The sequence below is a fragment of the Monodon monoceros genome, unplaced genomic scaffold (genome assembly GCF_005190385.1).
Source record: "Monodon monoceros isolate NGI ecotype Baffin Bay Population unplaced genomic scaffold, NGI_Narwhal_1 Super_Scaffold_15, whole genome shotgun sequence".
Taxonomy (NCBI): Eukaryota; Metazoa; Chordata; class Mammalia; order Artiodactyla; family Monodontidae; genus Monodon; species Monodon monoceros.
Genome location: NW_021703771.1, coordinates 31,846,816 through 31,865,262, shown reverse-complemented (window position 1 = coordinate 31,865,262; position 18,447 = coordinate 31,846,816). Strand labels below are relative to the sequence as shown.

Genomic DNA, 18,447 nt, shown 5'->3' with positions numbered 1-18,447 from the left:
ACCAACCATTTTGTATGGTAGCCTTTAAATGCATTCTAAATGATGTGGGTTTCTTTGAAAGGGTGGTACTGCTCCAACTTCTACAAATATCTAAAACTATCTACCTTAACTGTTAAGGAGTATAAATATATTTTGAATTAACTGTTGACAATTAGATTTCATAAGTGATAATGTCTTTGTAGTAGAATAAATGTATGTAACTTTTTAAAATAATCAAATTAGTCTTAAAAATAATTTATTACGGTACCATGGTAGTAGCTTGAGTAAATGATAAATAGAGGGTACAAGTTTTAAAAACTCACATAATACTGATTTTTATCAGAGATCATCTTAAAAATTTCAGTACTTTTTTTGGCAATGCATCTGTTTATATGTTTTGTTTTTTGTTTTTCCCTTTCTAACAAATTAGGCAAGCAAGAAAGATTTGAGAGTAACACTCCTATCTTACTAAAACATGTTTTCATGTTTAGGCTGCATAAGGAATATTTATTATATCAATTAAAAATAACCTCCAAAATAAATTCCCTAACGTGAACCGCTGTTGATTGTGAGGTGACAGTTGTGAGGTGACTTTTTAGCTGCTGTAATTAGCCTTATGACAGAAGCAAAGTATTGATTGTGAACTAGAGACCAATCTTGGCAGTTCAGATTATTTACACCTCCACAGAAGCATTGTACAAAATCACTAATGAACAATAAATCTGTCGTGAGCTGTTCAGCCACACCTGTTCTTGCAGCAGCAAAAATCCATTAAATGTTGAGGTTTTAAAAAGAGGCAAATTCATTCATGGTTATGTGTACAAATGATACCAATATTGTACTAATATGTGTATTTTAAACGTTGTATCTCTAATATGATTTATCAAAGCATTACCATTTGTATTCTATAAATTCTGATAAACTGTGTGTTCATTTTTCATAGTATGTATTGTAGATTGCTTATATTTATTTAAGGAATGGCTGATTGCAAACCAGTGATTGAAATGAAGCATTTTGTGTTATGTAAATCAATAGTAAATAACCTATACCTGCACTTCTCTAGATATGGCATAAGTACAGTAGCTGTCCTTGTAAACTATTTATTATACCTGTAGTGGATCACTATATTTCTTTCAGTTTAGATTTACGATTTTGTGATAGCTTTATTTCTCACTCTTAGGGTATAAATATAGTCAAAGTCCTGTCAACATTTCCATTTATGAACCTTGTTTTTTAGCCCATAAAAAGAAATTCTGCAGTTCACATTTCAAACAAGAAATTACAAGGAGGTTGAACTTCTTATATAAAATAAAAGTTTTTAATAACTCTGTTTTAAGAGACCTGTGTGCACCTAAGTATAAATTCTACTTGTGCCATCTTATCAGCATTTTGGAGCCTATGCATAGCAAAGAAACCTCAACTCCAATTAGGTCAAATGATTTATGTGGCTCTTTAAGTAATATTTTCAGTCTTATTACCCAGTTTTCAAATTACTCATCTTCTGTGTGTCTACTCCCTATGTTTCGTCACTCAGATATAGATTCAAGCGTGGTATTCTTTTGAGCTCTCTTCTGCATTCTCTTATCTTCCCTCTTGAAATCTTACACATATGTTTTTAGAAAAAAACAGAAGGAAGACATTCTTCTGACTTATTTCTGACTAATTTATTGATACAAACTCTCTAAATTTTTCTATCTACTGGCAACAGGACAAAAATAAAAGGAATTTTTTGTGGCTTTTCTTCACCACCCGCCCCAGGACTTGACTCTCTCTTCAGACCCCAGGACCGATTAACTGTGGAATATCACTGCTCAGGCAAGCAGAAGCACAACTCAGAAATAGAAAACCCCACCTAAGATTTAGTATCCATATACAGCTATTAATGGAGAGTCGGCTTTTAAGTCTCCTTCCTTGGCAGTTCAGAACAGAACCGGGAGTCGAGATAGTTGAGTCTTCCCTGTCCTAGGCAGAATACTCCCCTGAGCAGAGCCAGCTACCTTTCCTTTCCTATCATTTCTCCAATATGCTGTCAGATCCAGGTAGTAGCTCAAATAATGCTATACTTCATGACCAAATCATGAATTCAATTAAGTCATTTACACCGTTAGTTTTCATGTGTCCATTTGATGTCCTGATGAAATTCAGATTCTGGTATAAGTGGCTTACCATTGTATTTTCCACAACTTTTCAACAGCAATTAGAAGCCATTCTCCAGCCAAACCGGTTCTGATATTTGTCTCATCAAGACGTCAAACCCGTCTTACTGCTTTGGAATTGATAGCCTTTCTGGCTACTGAAGAAGATCCAAAGCAGTGGTTGAATATGGATGAAAGAGAGGTAAGCAGCATATTTTATTTCTACTTCTTTTACATGTCAAATTAGTTTGTATTGTAGTATAATGGAAATTACACATATAAGTATGTTTAGCTTTAATCTATATTAAAAGTTTCGTATAACATTACAGAAATGTGGGGAAAAGATAGAGAAAATGCATAAATACTGCCACCTTAAAACTATTAATATTTTCATGGATTTTCTTCCAGTATTTTTCCACTAAATATTTTTTTTACATCATATTTATTCCTGTATTTTTCCCTTTAACATCATCACCTATGCATATTTTAATATTCAGCTAAGATTTCTCTAATATTTGAGTGTTCACTGCCCTCATGGAACTTATAATCAATTTTGGAAAATTAACTTTTTATAAACTATATAACGTGACCATTTTTGAAAATTTAGAAAACACTGATAAGTATGTGAAAATTAAAAACCTGTTGTTATCCTTTAACTAAGTAATAACCGTCATTAAATTCTTTTATGTCTACATAATAATATTCTATAACGTGGCTATTCCATTGTATTTTTCTCCTATAATTAAATAGTTATGCATCTTTATTATTATAGGTTTTTCTTTGTTAGAATCGTTTCCTCGGTATAAAGTTCTAAATTTAAAATCAATGGGTCGGATAATGTGGACATTCTTATAGCTTTTCATATACACTGATAATTACTTTCCAAAAGGGCAATAGTAATTGTGGTTATCACTATTGATGTATGAATTGTCAGCAGTATATGAGAGTAACAGTTTCACTACATCCTCATTTGTCGTAATTTATTGTTATACATAAAATGTTTCTTGTTGCTTTAGTGTTTATGTGTGCCTTAATTTTTTTGTGGTTGAACATTTTTTTAATATATATTTGTTTAATTTTTTTCTTTTTTGTCCCTTCATTCCTTTGGGCTTTTATCTGTTGCAGCAGAGCGATTTTTCTTATAGATTTGTGTGGGAGCCTTACCAAATTAAAATACCACACACACACACACACACACACACACTCCCCTAAAACTATACAAGCTTACCTTGGAGATATTGTAGATTGGGTTCCAAACCATTGCAATAAAGCAAACCTTGCAATAAAGCAAATCACACGAAATTTTTGGTTTCCTAGATCGTAACAAAAGTTATATTTGCACTATACTATAGTCAGTTAAGAGTGCAATAGCATTATGTCTTAAAAGAATGTACATACCTTAATGTAAAAAGACTGTATTGCTAAAAAACGCTAACCATCATCTGAGCCTTCAGTAGTCGTAGTAGTGACATCAAAGATCACTGATCACAGCTCACTGTAGCAAATATAATAATGATGAAAAAGTTTGAAACATTGAGAGAACTTCCAAAACGTGACACAGAGACATGAAGTGAGCAAATGTTGTTGAAAAAATGGTGTTCATAGACTTGCTCAATGTAGAGTTGCCAGAAACCTTCAATTTGTAAAAAAACACAATATCTGCAAAACACAATAAAATGAGGTATGCCTTACGATGTCACTCTTTTCTATGTATGTGTATTGATTATATATACGTATTAATCTTTCATCTACTTTGTTAGTAAATTTTGGTAGTTCACTGAATGTCATTTATCTTAGTTGTTTTTTGGAATAGCAGTTTTTGCATTTTATGTGATACAATCTGTTTATATGGGCTTTGTGATTCCTTCTAATACTTCTAAACGTAGGTATACCTCCTCCCCTCCATAGATTTGTAGACAGTGATTTTTCTTTTCTAATACTTTTCCAGTTTTTTTAAATATGCTCCTAGTTGGAGTTATGATGAAAAAATAGTTGATATCGGTAATAAAACTGTTGCATTGTCCTCCTTCTCCCTGCACACCTCCCCTTTCTCATCTCACGCAGCCTGAAGAACAGTAAACATGCGGCTCCTAGCCCACTAGTGTCAGTGTCAACAGTCACATATTTCTCCCCTTCCACATCTCACGACTCATTTAGGGTTAGTACCCCTGTTGGATGGTACTGTGTATATTATGGTCATACATTAACTAATATTAGTTAACTAATAATAGTTAATATTTCAAAGCGTTCTTGCATAGGACCAACCACAGATGACCCCAAAATTAGCTTCATATAAAAGGTATCACATGACTCCATGAAGTAGAGTGAAAGTTATCATTTTATCTTTTAAGTTTCATCATTAGTTCATTACTGTGACTTGTAGGCATATACAAGGTGTATAACTCAAGATCATTTAAAATCAAAATAATTTTGTTAAAAGTTCCTTGTCCTGTGTTATTTAATTATTGTGCCCAAATAATCACCCTGTTTTGTCTAAACAGTATCTTGAAGGCAAATGCTGAAAATAGTTGTATGGAATATTGACAGTTTAGTTTATGTGCAGCATCTATCTAGGCTTAGTTTTGTTTTTTGTTTTTGTTTTTGTTTTCTTCTTGTGTCTTATCCCTAACAGTGTTCCTAATGGAGACTTTTCTTAGAAGTCAAGGTGCAAGGTACCTACTTATTGAATCCATTTTGGGATGTTTGCTTATATATATAAGAGCTGTGCCTTTAGCACATATGTGACTCACATGAACCTCAAATGTGAACCTCATGTGCTCTCCCCAACTATAGTACAACTCTACTATTCTTTATTTTTTTATTTTAAGGTATGAGACCTAAGGAATTCTGGACAGCTCAGCCATTATATGGAACTACCTCTCTGTTTTGTTTTGTTTCGTTTTTATTTAACCCAAGAATCTATCACCAAGGCTTATTAGAAACCATAGAATTTACTTGCATGGTTTCTGCTGTTTCATAGACTTTCACTGCTAAGATAGGACAGTTAGAAATTGCCATTTCTGCACATTTTATTTCACTAAGCCCATCTCAAGAATAAGACAACCCAGGCTTTGTTTTTATTCCTGCCTCTAAAAGCAATCACCTTTAAAATCAAAATTTCTGAGGGTTTATAACCAATTATGATGCAAATTCATTCTAATTATACCAAAACCTCCTATAAAGCAGGTGTTTCCGTGCGTTGTTGAATCCCCTAAATAATTAAATTAGGAGGACTTTTTAGCACTTTAATTTTGTAAGAGTTATTTTCTGTAATATCCGGGGCTAGACACTTGGTGACGATTCCTATTGCTGCTCCTTGGACAGTGTCAGGTTGGTGTTCTGTGGTAGGTCATGAGTACTCTGGTTAGGACTCTAGTGTTGACAACTTGATCATTCAAGGAGGCAGAGTAAGCATGGGAGCAGTTATCCTGGCAGCTGTGAGGCAGGGTGCTTGTGGAAGAGGGTTGCATCAAAGTCATTCTGAAACTGAATGGTGTGAAGTCAGAAAGTGTCCCTAGATGTGGAGGTGGGAGGGGAGAGGTTCAGTGGGGGAGTAAAGAAAGCCAGGGCAGATCTGAAGAGGCTGGAGAAAGAGAATGTGACCAAGGAAGAATGTATGTGTTGTATTTTGTTTCTCAGCAAAGACAAAAGGAGTTGTCCATCTAACTTTTTAACCCAGTAAAATCTCTTTACTTTACCTAAAGTAAAGTATTAGGAAGCAGATCCTCTTCAAGTGGATCACTGATATGAAATCATACTGCAGAATGAGAAAACCCCAAAAGTAATGCCCTTTCGTATTTGCCATTATGAAGACTTCTTGCACTGATTTCAAAAGTTTGTGGGCATGTGCTGCCCTGTCTCTTGAATTCTCAGTTGGACAGCCACCACTTCCACCATTAACCTCAAACTATTGTTGGGCTTTTGCCTCACTCTCTCAAGCTTCAGTTTCAAGACAGAAACATCTGAATGCCTGAACTTCAATCTCTAGCATGCAGCAGGAATAGGGAATATCTTCTTCACTTTGGCCTCTACTGAGGGATTTTCAGGTACTGGCTGTCTATAAACAGTGTAGGTACAAGCAGTGAAGGTTCACTGTAGTCTATTATTTGTCCAAACTCACTGATACACAGTCTCTCCAAACCTACACTTAAAAAAACAAATTTCTTCTAACAATGCAATTCTCCCTCATATAACCGAAATCCACTCATCCCTCCCCAAGGGGGGCAACTGAAAATTTCATCATTAAATCCATTAATCCTAGATCTCTTGATTATATCCAGTCACCCTCTGGTTCTTTGGCAATCCTCTCTCAATATTCTCTAGCCAATGGACTAAATGATAAAGTTACCCACAATTAACACATGCTATATTCAACAGTAGAGGATAGGGAGAGGAAAGAGAAATGAAATTAGTTAAAATATGTAACATATCATTAGTTAAAATATGTTAGTGCAGGGCTTCCCTGGTGGCACAGTGGTTAAGAATCCACCTGCCAATGCAGAGGACACGGGTTCGAGCCCTGGTCCAGGAAGATCCCCCACATGCTGCGGAGCAGCTAAGCCCATACGCCACAACTACTGAGCCTGTGCTCTAGAGCCCGTGAGCCACAACTACTGAGCCCATGTGCCACAACTACTGAAGCCCACATGCCTAGAGCCCGTGCTCCGCAACAAGAGAAGCCACCGCAATGAGAAGTCCGTGCACCGTGACAAAGAGTAGCCCCCTCTCGCCACAACTAGAGAAAGCCCACGCAGAGCAATGAAGACCCAATACAGCCAAAAAAATAAAATAAATAAATTTTAAAATAAATAAAGAAATAAAATATGTTAGTACATATATGAGATAGCAAGGGTAGAGACCACAGTGTTTGTTTCTGCAACTGATTGGGGAGCTAAAAAGATATTTGTGGTTTATTTTCTCTGCTATCCATCACCTGGACACTTCTTCAACCAGTCCCTAAGCTAATTATGATTCTTTATCCAGTGGAGTTACCAAAACCCACATTACTGAGACACTGGAAATTGGATGTTCATATATGCTTAGTATATAGGGTTTTTTAGAACTTTGATTTATTTTCCAAATGTGAGAAGATTTCTCTGAGGTCCATTCAAAGTTTTCCCTCCCCTTATTGTATAGCAGTAGCCCAGTTCTTCCATCAGGGTCAGTCACCTAAACTACACCAGGACCATATTTTCCTTGCTCACCCTGTAGCATAAGGGCCTCAAATGGCCCTGTGGCTGTTTCAGCTTCCAAGTAAATTGTTACATCCCTTGGATATTGTCTGTAAACTAGAAGAGCTAGAGGTATAGGGAAAGGAAACAAAAAATTTCCAAGTGGATTATTAGCTATGTTTGCAGAAGACATCGGCATACACTGACTACTTGGTTCCTGGAACTGTATGTTCTGGCAGTGAGAGAAGTAGCATCATTTAATGATTGCGTAGTTCAGAGCATACACCTTATCCTACAAAATAACACACCAACCTTGCCAAAGTAGTGTATCTCAGCTGCCACTCAGTCATTAATCTATAAAACCTGCTCTTTCTGGGTAATGAGAGACATAATAGGAACAGTGGATCCCATGGCATCCATTGTCTTAATCTTTCTCTATGATGTGAGCTCTTCAGTCAGAAAAATTATCATGCAGGATATCATGAAGATGTATAAAGCATTCAGTAATCCTACCATTGAAGCCACTGGCAGGACATGATGGGCAGGATAGGAGAATCAAAATCTGTAGTGTCCATTCTAGACATCATCTCAAATAGATGTCCCCTCTGTGATAGAAAGGGTCCAGTATAATTCCCTTACCACCAGATAGCTGTCTGTTCCCATGGCGAAGGTACTTATAATGGGCCCAGGGTTGTCTGCGTTGGTGGCATATGGGGCACTGAGCAGTGGCAGTAGTGGGTCGGCCTGAGGAAGAGGAAGTCCGTGTTTAGCCCAGGCAGAGTTTCATCTCTTCCACCGTGGAGCCACTTAGTACGTGAAACCATTGCACAAAGACCTGGGGCCTGGGAGGGAAGCTGCTGGGTACCCTCAGATGCCCACTTGACTGTTAACAGCATTTTCCACACTGCTGTTAACTTTTTGGTAAACATCTTCATGGGATATAGGTAGCTGTTTATTCTAGCACCATTCTAAAAGTTCATCTACACAAAACTTCTGCCTTTCTTGCCACTTGTCTTCCAATAGCACTCTTGCCAAGCTCCTGACCATTTGGCTAATCCAGTAACTACAGAGCAAAGGATGGATCATCAATTTGCATCATCTCTACTTTGTAGGAAAGTGACAAGGAGATACTTAACACTCAACTTTTACTCTTTCCTTAGAGTCATCCGTGAAAGGACCATAATACCACATCAGTGTACTTCTTATGGTGCCACAATCTTGTTCAAAGCCATTTGGAATTTGAAATTTTTTCCCCCTCAGTCAATTTGACATAAGAAATACCCCATGGGGCCTAGGTACATAGGTTGAAGTCGAGATAGTATGGCAGGAATAGGCACACACATGGAGGGTTCATGGATCACCTTTCATGATATTCTTCCATCAGCTCCTTTTATTTCTAATAACGATGAGTGCTGCTAGATAGCTCAGATAACATCCAGTTCGTGATCAGCAGCTTCAGTTGCAAGGTTACCTGGTATTACATAGTCAGGAATTCTTTCTCTCCCCGCTCAAAAATATCCATTAAATAACCCTCTAACTTAAATCAATAGGTAGCTCTTAAGAGAATTTGTAAAGTATTCATTTATTTAACTTATATTTATTGAATGTCTACAACTTACCCAGCACTGTGTGTTAGCCTTACTGGTCCCAAACCTCAAAGAGCTTAAGTGAAGAAAATAGAAATTTAAAAATATATGCATGATTAAATAAATAAGGTGATATCAAATTATGAAAATTGTATGGAAGAAACCAATAAGAAATGGAATAGAATAGGGGAATGGAAGGCTTCTTTAAATAGATTAGTCAGAGAAGACTTCTCTAAAGAGATGACATTTAAGCTGAGCACCAAAGCGTAAGAACAAGCTGGCTACACAAAGAGAGAAGATAACAGCGTTTCAGGTGAAGGGACAGCATGTTAAAGGAACAGTGGGCAGATCAGTTGAGCTGGAGCCGCATAAGCAGGAGGAGGGTGGTACAAGTTACACTTGAGAGACAGGCAGGAGCCAGCTCATGCAAGGCCATAGCCCCATGGTTAAGGAGCTTGGATTTTTATTCTAAGTACTATGGGAAGACAGTCATTTTTTCATTTATTAGACCAACATTTATTGAGCTCCTTCTGTGTGTCAGGTGTCAGGTAAAGTTCCTGCCCTATGGAATTAACATTCTAGTGGGAGTGATAGCTAATAAGCAAGTATGCCAAGTTGTAATAATTCACATGGGGGAAAAAAATAAGCAAGTTAAAGGGAATAGGGAATGCCAAAGATGGTAGTGGAATGTTGTACATTAATACAAGTTGAGAAGGCCTCCCTGATGAAGGTACCTTTGAACAAAGAACTGAAGGAATCAAGGAAGCAAACTAAGCAGGTATCTGAGGGAGGAGTGTTCCAGGGCATTAAAGGGTTTTAAGCTAAACCAATTACATACCCCAATTTACATTTTAAGATCACTTTTGCTGCTTAGTGGAAAATGAATTGAAGTGGAAGTAAGCATGGAATTAACGATGGTGGTGACCTAGGGGCCACCTAGAGCGGTAACAGTGGGAATGAAAAAATATATTTGGGGCTAGATGCAATAGGACTTTCTAATAGATGAGAAATGGAGATTCAAGAACTGAAAAGAATCAAGAATGGTGCCCCAGTTATTAACCCTAAACATCTGAGTAAATAATAGCGTCATTTATTGAAATGGGGAGAACCGAGACTGTAGGATAGAGAGGAAGGAGGAGACAGATTTAGGATGGAGAGAGACAGATGGAGAAGACAGATCTGAGCTTAAAAAAAAAAAAAAAAAAAAGAAAGAAAAGAAAAGAAAATTATATTTTGGACATGTTAATTTGTATCTCCAAGACTTTCAAGTGGAGATCTCAAGGCAGTTAAATGTCGGAAGTCTGTAAAACCCACAGAGGATGTGAGATATATGAACTTGGGAGCATCTGCATAGAAGCAGCCTTTAAACCCAGGTGAGCACCTGAGACCCTCGGATAGAGAGGGTGGAGATCAAAAGGCAGGCCTGAGGGACTCTCTCATTGTGAGCTTAGGTAGAAAATGAGCTGGCAACGAACCCTGAGAAAGCAGTGCCAGTGAGGAAACACAGTGTCCTAGAACACTGTAGACAGGAGGGGTTCGTGAAGGAAGGAGTGCTTGACTACATCAAATGTTAATGGGAGCTGAGTGAGATGAGAGCAGAGAAACACCGGTGGGATTTGGCACTTGGACATCTTGGACGAACTTGGCAAGTAGGGTCAGTGACATGTTGTGAACATAAGCCAGTTTGGAAGGAGTTGAGGAATAAATGGGTGGGAGGGGAAGGAAATGGAAGCAAATAGCGTATACAACTCCTTCTAGAAGCTTTTCTATGTAATTTAATTACTTATAATTTAGTGCCTAACAAGTGTGGTTCGTTGGCTTCTGCCAAATACTCTGCAATCTGGTTTGACGTGCAAGGGTGAATGGTGCTGGGATCTGGATAGTTGCCAACCTGCTTGGAAAGATAAAAGAGCAGAGGGAACACCCTTTCTTCTGAGCAGGTTTACTGATTGAAAGCTCAGAATACTGTGCTTATTTCATCACTCACACCTTGCATGAGATGCATACCTGGGATGGGAAAGCAGAACCCTGGCTGAAGATTAGACTTTATTCTTCAGTCTTACTTATATTCTCCTCCTCAACTCCTCTGTGTGTCTGTCCAATTAGCAGCAGGGCTAACCCTTTCTTCTTCCACACTGTTAAATAAGGTCCAGGTAGCTAAAAGGAAAGCACATCAAAGACAACTAGCTTTTTTTTTTTTTCCCCCTTACATCCTTACAAGTAGGAATGAATTAAACAGAATCCTACAAGGCTTTTTGCCCTGAAGGTCCTGGACCACAATGTTTGAGTTGTGTTCTAAAGTCTGCGGTACCACGAGAAGGTAGATGCTGGGAAATAATCTGAAGCAGGAAAGGGGATAGCTTTCTGACTGAAGCACGATAGGAAAAGAATCCAGATGTGGATAACATGAAAATCGGAGGAGTATGGAAGACAAGAATTCCTTGGAACATAGTATTGTTAAACCTTGTTAATTCAAATTAATTGGCTAGAAGACTCAGATGACACTGAATATAATTAAGGAAATGTGCTAATTATAAATTTACACAATGCTTCAAAGTGAGTTAATGAAAAACTGTAGCATAGGTACACAGGAGGAGCACGTTCATGAAAAGTAGAATTGGTGTTATTTCCGCATGCTTAATACTGAAGGAATTTTTTGATGCTTGAAAATTATTTCATTTTAAGCTAAACATAACTCACCCAACCTCATTACAAGTAAAACCTTCATAGACGTACAAAGATGAACTATAGCCTAGCTCTACACAAAATGATCACAAGTTCAGATTTGGTGGAGTTTCTACTACTGACATTTTACCATAGCTTTCTTTGATTCATTTGCTTTTTCATTCAACATATATATATTGACCTCTTCCTGTAGGTAAGAAGTTAGTACCAGGCTTTGAAAATGGACTTGGAGATTGTTAAAAATCAGAAATTAAGTTGAGTTTAATGTAGGGTAACCACATTTTCAACTTGGACAATCTGTTTTATCAAACTAAAATAGATTTAGCTCCTGATACAAAACTCCCACCCCAAGTGCTTTCTATTTTGATCAAGCTTCAGACCTCTTAATGACTACCCAATAAAGAAAACTATTAGGCTCAGAATATTAAGTGTCAAAACAGACGTTATCTACAGATTTGCTGAACATTGGACATTGAACTGAGTTGGGTCTCATGGAATATTTGTGTAATTAAGAGCAGCTTCAAGATAGGAGACTGTTCTTTTTTATTTTGTCTTAGTTGATATCATATATGTCCTATTGACTAAAGAGGCAAAGCTCTTATTATGCTTAGTAATAATCGCTATATTTATCAAGTACTTTATAGTTCACTAAAGACTTATCCCATTTAATCATGAACTCTGGGAGGGTCGTTCCTGTTATCCCAATTTTACAGATGCAGAAACTGAAACTTAGAAGAATTAAGTGACTTGCCCAATAGCACAAAGCAAGTAAGCAGAGCGTGGGAGCTCAAAAACAGAGTGGCTGTCTCAGAGTAATGTTCTTTTACTGTCCTGCACAGTAATGGCATCATGGACAACATACTGTCTAGAGAAGATGGAAAAGTCAAAGTAAGGGTGTGTGTCATTTGACGGGGACGGAAGTCAGTAGCTAAAATATCAAATGCAAGCAACCAACAAGAGCTGTGCCGTTCTCAATCATGAGAGGTGATATCTTAGTTTAGAAAAGAATGTTATTTTAAGTATTCTTCATTTTGAGGCGTAGGAGTAGAAATACTCAAATAATAAAGAAGAAATAGATTTGCAAATCATCTGCATAGCGTTCCCCAGCTGTGTGAGTCTAGGACATTACTCATTATTTCAAATCTTATCTGTTTTTTGTATACCGTTTAAAACAATGTGGTCCAGCCCTAAGGCAAGTGGATGATGTCATTACTTCAAGTAGTTATTTGAAATATCCCTCATTCATGTGATGATTAGAGGGTGGCATTGTGGTTGAGAGCATGGACTAGAGCCAGGCTTCCTGGGTTCAGTACTGACTTCCCACTGCAAGTGGGATGTTTCACTTCTGAGCCTCATCCTTTAATCTGTGAAAGGATGATAATCTATCCCCACAAGAGTCTTGCGAGGATTAAATGTATTAGTACATTTAATGTACATAGAACAGGCCTGGAACAGAGTTAAATATTCAATAAGTGTTATTACATTGAATAACATCTTTTAAACAGATAGATTCTTTTTGCTGAAAGCACTGGTAAAATTTGGTCATATATTTATAATCTTTTGCTTGTGGTCCTTCACAAATTTAATTCATATTAATATAGTATTTGTTCATTTAAAATTGTGCTACTTTAGAAAATCAATTCTATAATGTCCCTTTTATCAGCTTTCTCTGCATTTTAAAAGCAGAGATGTATGAAAATGTTCTCCAAGAATGTTTTGGAATTTTAACTCACCAGAAATTGAAATAAGCATAAAATGTATACTCAAAAAATTACCAATAGCATAGTGAATTAAGTTGGAAACGTTAATAAGGAAAAATTTGTAATATCTCAGCCCTATATAGCCCAGTTTTGATATTGCTATTATTAAGAATCAGGCTAACCTAAAAGCAGACGTTGAAAATAGTATTGTGTTTATTTAGCAGACAATAGCAAAGATTTACATGTTATTATTTAGATTTCATTTATATATTTACTTCTCATATAATTGTATTTTTAATCATTTATAAATGTATTTATATATTAACAGTATCATAAATTACTTTGAGGTGTGCTTGTTTTGGGTTTCAGAGGGGGCAGCAAGAGAATATGTTCTGAGGTGTATTGGTAAAGTTTGGAAACTTACTACCTTTAATTAATTTTATTTTTTTATTTTTTTCCTATTAGTAGATCAAAAGAATGTTCTAAAGTGTTTCTTTCATTTTAGTTTTTCCCCTTCAGTCTGTAGGGTTTATCATAAAAAGTGTATTTTAAGAATAAAAGTAATTATGAGGAAATGTTTTAACTTCATTTAACATCTGTACCAGATGTGATATATTTAATTATTTTTTTAAAAAAGGAAGTCTTTGTAACTTTCATTATTCTTCTGTATGGTACATCTTTTATTGAGTGTTTTATACAATTGATAAGCATTATTCAGTGGCATATGGTCTGAGTCTGATGTGCTTTGAAAAGAGTACAGAGTTCTGATAATGAGGATTCTGTGAAAATGGGAAAACCAGCACAACAGATACTCTTTGAGAAAGTATGGGTTTTTAGCATCTTGAAACAATATATCACACTCAAAGGGACAGAACTGGGCTGCACAATCTGTTAGCTCATTCTTGTCCAATCTGGTCTCCTCCTTTCTTTTGGAGCCAGCATTGTCATCAACTCACTGAATTATATTCTGACTGGAATGTATTTCAGGCACAGAGTAATGTATCTACTTAAATGGAATCCTATCTTTCTACAAAAGCTTTTTGAGTATAATAAATTTAAAATATAAAAAAAATTTCTATTAAGTTAAAGTAATTGGTTCAACAGTTTACATATGTGCCTTCTCCCCCACACCCTAAAGAAAGACCACTGCTTGGAGGAGCATAGGTCTGTTTTTATTTATAATACGGAAAAAATTTTTTGGTTTAACTAACATACAGTCAGACGTATTTCAGGGACCGTTTATCGGAAAGATACCTGCACATTACAGCAGATGTTCCTTGAACAGAAATGAACTATGGAATTAAAACTTCCTCTATCAAAGTGTGTTAGTTACATAATTATTCTTTTTAAAATTCTATAGCAGCCTTTCTTAGCAAGAATTAAGCCTTCATGTCCTAAGACATCCAATGAATGTAATAAATGAACTTTTCTCCTAACCATCTAGAATGGTACTAACTATCCTTGGAAAAATTAAGAAGATGGCAATTCAGATATTTTTTTGTGAGGCTCAGTTCTCTCAGGGAACCAGAATTGAGAAAGACTACTATATAGTGCTCAAGGCCACTGAGTCTTTTAACTTGAAGCATAGTGTGTTGTGTAAAAGAATTAGGTGTTACTTTAGGGCTACATGTATGTAAAGGATTCAGTGTGATAATCTTTGTAAAGTGATAAGCACAATGCCTGACACATAATAAGTGCTCAACAAATAATATCTATTATCATGTTTTAAGCTTTCATTATCCTAAATTCCTAAAAAATTTTGCTTGTATTATGTTGTTTTGATCCAGATGAAACCTATTTTAAGTGTAGGATGAAGATGCATATAATCTAATCAAAAATTATATTTTCAAATTTAAACAGACTGTCCTTGTAATATTTTATGCTTAATGATTGAGTAACATTACTATAAATTTTGCTTTTTTTATGATGTACAAATAATTCAGAATTCATCCACAGTAACTGTGTAATAAATGAAGTTGTTTTCTGTGATTGTCCTCATGAGGATTTTAGGTCATTACCAGTTTAGATAGGCAAATAGTTCTTTTTAATGCATTGATTTATGTGAAAGTGGGGGAAGGGAATGAGAAACAGCCAGGCTTCCCTGATGCGGAAGGACGAGATATTACTGCCTCACCAAACCTCCTGCCACAGGTTTCCTCAGCTTTCCTATGGTAAATGGTATGTTATTTTTTGGATATGATTGGCATTGCCATGGAACACTGCAAATTATACAAGTTATACATACACACTGCTATTTAAGTTGTGAAACTGAAAAATCCCGAAACTAATTGTCAGAGTAAGAATAATGAATTATTCTTGATAGTGTAAATTGAAGATATTTTATGCAGTGAACTATTGAACGAAAAAAGGATGATAGGCAGTCACTTGAGAACAGCTAACATAATTTATGAGACAGGACAGTACCTTTCTTTATAGCATACATTTGTAGTCAGCATTTATATTAATACACTTCCATATTCTTGCTAAACAGATTGTAAAGAAAATAATGCAGGAATATCAGGTGACTGTACTGTGACTATGAAACAGAATGAATTCTTTATACATTGCATTCAATTCAGGAAAGTGGGTAAATAAGATTTCTGATGTGTATGTTATTAAAATATTACCTAGTCTATGCAGTGCTTTTTATACATTAATAATTATTATAAAGCCAAACTCCATCTTTCTTTTTTATTTATTTTTTGATTATTGGAGTAAAAGAACTTTTTACCACATAAAAGACTTGGAAAACTTTTCCAACCATTGAAAATAAAATTAGTAAGAATGAAAACAGTTGGAATGCTTCATTATATGAATATGTTTGTCTTTTTTTTTTTAATTGGGGTATAATTGATTTACAACGTTGTGTTAGTTTCAGATGTACAGCAAAGTGAATCTGTTATACAAATACGTATATCTACTCTTTTTTTAGATCCTTTTCCCATATAGGCCATTACAGAGTATTGAGTAGAGTTCCCTGTGCTATACAGTAGGCCCTTGTTACTTATCTATTTTATGTATAGTAGTGTGTATGTGTCAATCCCAATCTTCCAATTTACCCCTCCCCCCTGAATATGTTTGTCTTATGAATTTTTACCAAAATGGCAGCAGCCACCTGAAGTTTCTCTAGATGGAGATTTTGTGAACTGTTTACTGGTTTATGCAGAGCAAGGAGCATAAGTGTATTGCAGGTATACTTGTGTATATTCGAGGTGATTAATAATAGAAGGCAAAAAGGAAATGAAGTCTGAAAATGATGTCAGTCTTCCAACTTCTATCTCAGTCTTCAGGCATATAATAGTTATACATGTATTGATGCCTACTTCCAAGTTCCTTCTCTACTGTTGTTTACTGATGTGGTCATGAAGCTGTAGACATAACTAAAACATGTCCTTCTTCTGAATGCTCATATATTCTCAAACCACTTGGTCTCTGCATTGCTGCCCTCAGGGAGTTGCCCAAGAAGGTTCCCAGGCTGCACCTAGTGTCGTCATCTTCTTTAGGGACAAGTAGAGGTCTATCATTAAGCAGAAAGAGATTGGGTTTTCTGTTTAGTTCTTTACAGGAAGTAAGTTTTGTAAGAAAATAAGATTTGCTGCTCGTTGCCATAAAATCTGTGTTGCATTAAGAATTTTCCATGTAGAATGGAAAGTGATAAAATATTCTGAGAGTATATATGAAATATAAGTTTCAGAAACTGTTTACACATATAAAATTCAATGAGCTAAACTGAGGCTAGAAATGCAATCTGTTTTAAAATGCAAAAACTGGAATGTATAAGAATTCTGAATGCTAAAGTTAGCATTTAAAATAAGTAAGGTAAGGAATTACTTAACCAATATTGCTAGAATAATTAACTATTTAGGAAAAATAAACTTAGATTTCTACCATACTTTCTATTACAAAATTACAAGTTAATTATTTAAATGTAAAAAGTAAAACTATAACAGAAGTTAAAGGAATAGTAGGTGAATATGTATTTGATCTCAAGATGAGGAAAAGTTTTCTAAGCAAAAAAAAATAAGGGACCAATTAAAATTTTAAGTCCATAAAGTAAAAAAATTAAATATATAAAATGAAGTACTTATAAAACTGGATGAAAGTTTATACCATGTGATGGACAAGGGGTTGATACCCTTAATACATAAAGAGCTATCACAAACCAATAAGAAAAAAGGCTACTCAATAAATGGAAAGATAATTTACCAGAAAGTCAAACAGTAAATATGAAAAGTATTTAACTGAACTGTTGATTAAAGAAATGAGAAGTAAGCAAAAGTATATACCAGTTTGATTTTTTAAATGAAGGAACTGAGGCTCAGAGAAGGTATGTGACTTGCCCCTGGGTCACTAAGTTCAGCGAGAAGGCCTAAATTTGAATGACTACTCTTTGGTAGGATTATGACTGATTTTTCCCATTAATTTTTTGTCCATACTTTCTTAATTTTTATCACTGAGGCAAAAAATAGAGGTCTTTTCTATAACAAGACCAACACAGACACCGAAACGTTTTAGGCAGTATTATAGCATTTTAGTAGTTGTTACTCAATAAGGGGTAATGAGTACAGATTTTTTTCCTTGATGCATAAAAATAAAAGGGATAACGTTTACATTTTAATTAATTTACAGTATACATTCTCACTAAGTAGATATTCTTTTCAACTAATTTAACTTTAATCATAACTGCAGATGGGACCTATATTTTTATGCCCATATAGCATAAGAATTAAAAAAACAAAATGAAAAATGTGAAGCTAATGCACTGACATCTTGTAATTGTGTTTTTATTTGCAGATGGAGAATATCATTGGCACAGTAAGAGATTCCAACCTGAAGCTGACACTTGCTTTCGGAATAGGAATGCATCATGCTGGACTACATGAGAGGGACCGAAAAACAGTAGAGGAACTATTTGTAAATTGTAAAGTTCAGGTAATTTTTTTCCATGAACAGATATTTTAAAGGAACTTAAAAGTTGTATTTTAGTTAGATATAAGATATTATCTTTTATTTTTTAGGTTCTTATTGCTACAAGTACATTAGCCTGGGGTGTAAACTTTCCAGCTCATTTAGTAATTATTAAAGGAACAGAATATTATGATGGAAAAACAAGACGATATGTGGATTTCCCCATTACAGGTAATATTTTTAAATTTTCAAATACATTAAACGTCTGTTTTAGCATTAATAA

The 18,447-nt window shown here is 35.4% G+C and overlaps 1 protein-coding gene across 4 annotated transcripts in view; it reads left to right on the top strand.

The window, feature by feature from the left end:
* The window catches only part of ASCC3 (activating signal cointegrator 1 complex subunit 3), a 337,033-nt gene that overhangs the window by 225,987 nt on the left and 92,599 nt on the right, over window positions 1-18,447 (top strand). For all 4 annotated transcript variants that reach the window (XM_029223639.1, XM_029223640.1, XM_029223641.1 and 1 more), the window contains 3 exons: window positions 2,174-2,316; window positions 18,051-18,188; window positions 18,275-18,395. In XM_029223639.1, coding sequence (XP_029079472.1) covers window positions 2,174-2,316; window positions 18,051-18,188; window positions 18,275-18,395 — 402 coding nt within the window. The remainder of the gene's footprint in view (window positions 1-2,173; window positions 2,317-18,050; window positions 18,189-18,274; window positions 18,396-18,447) is intronic.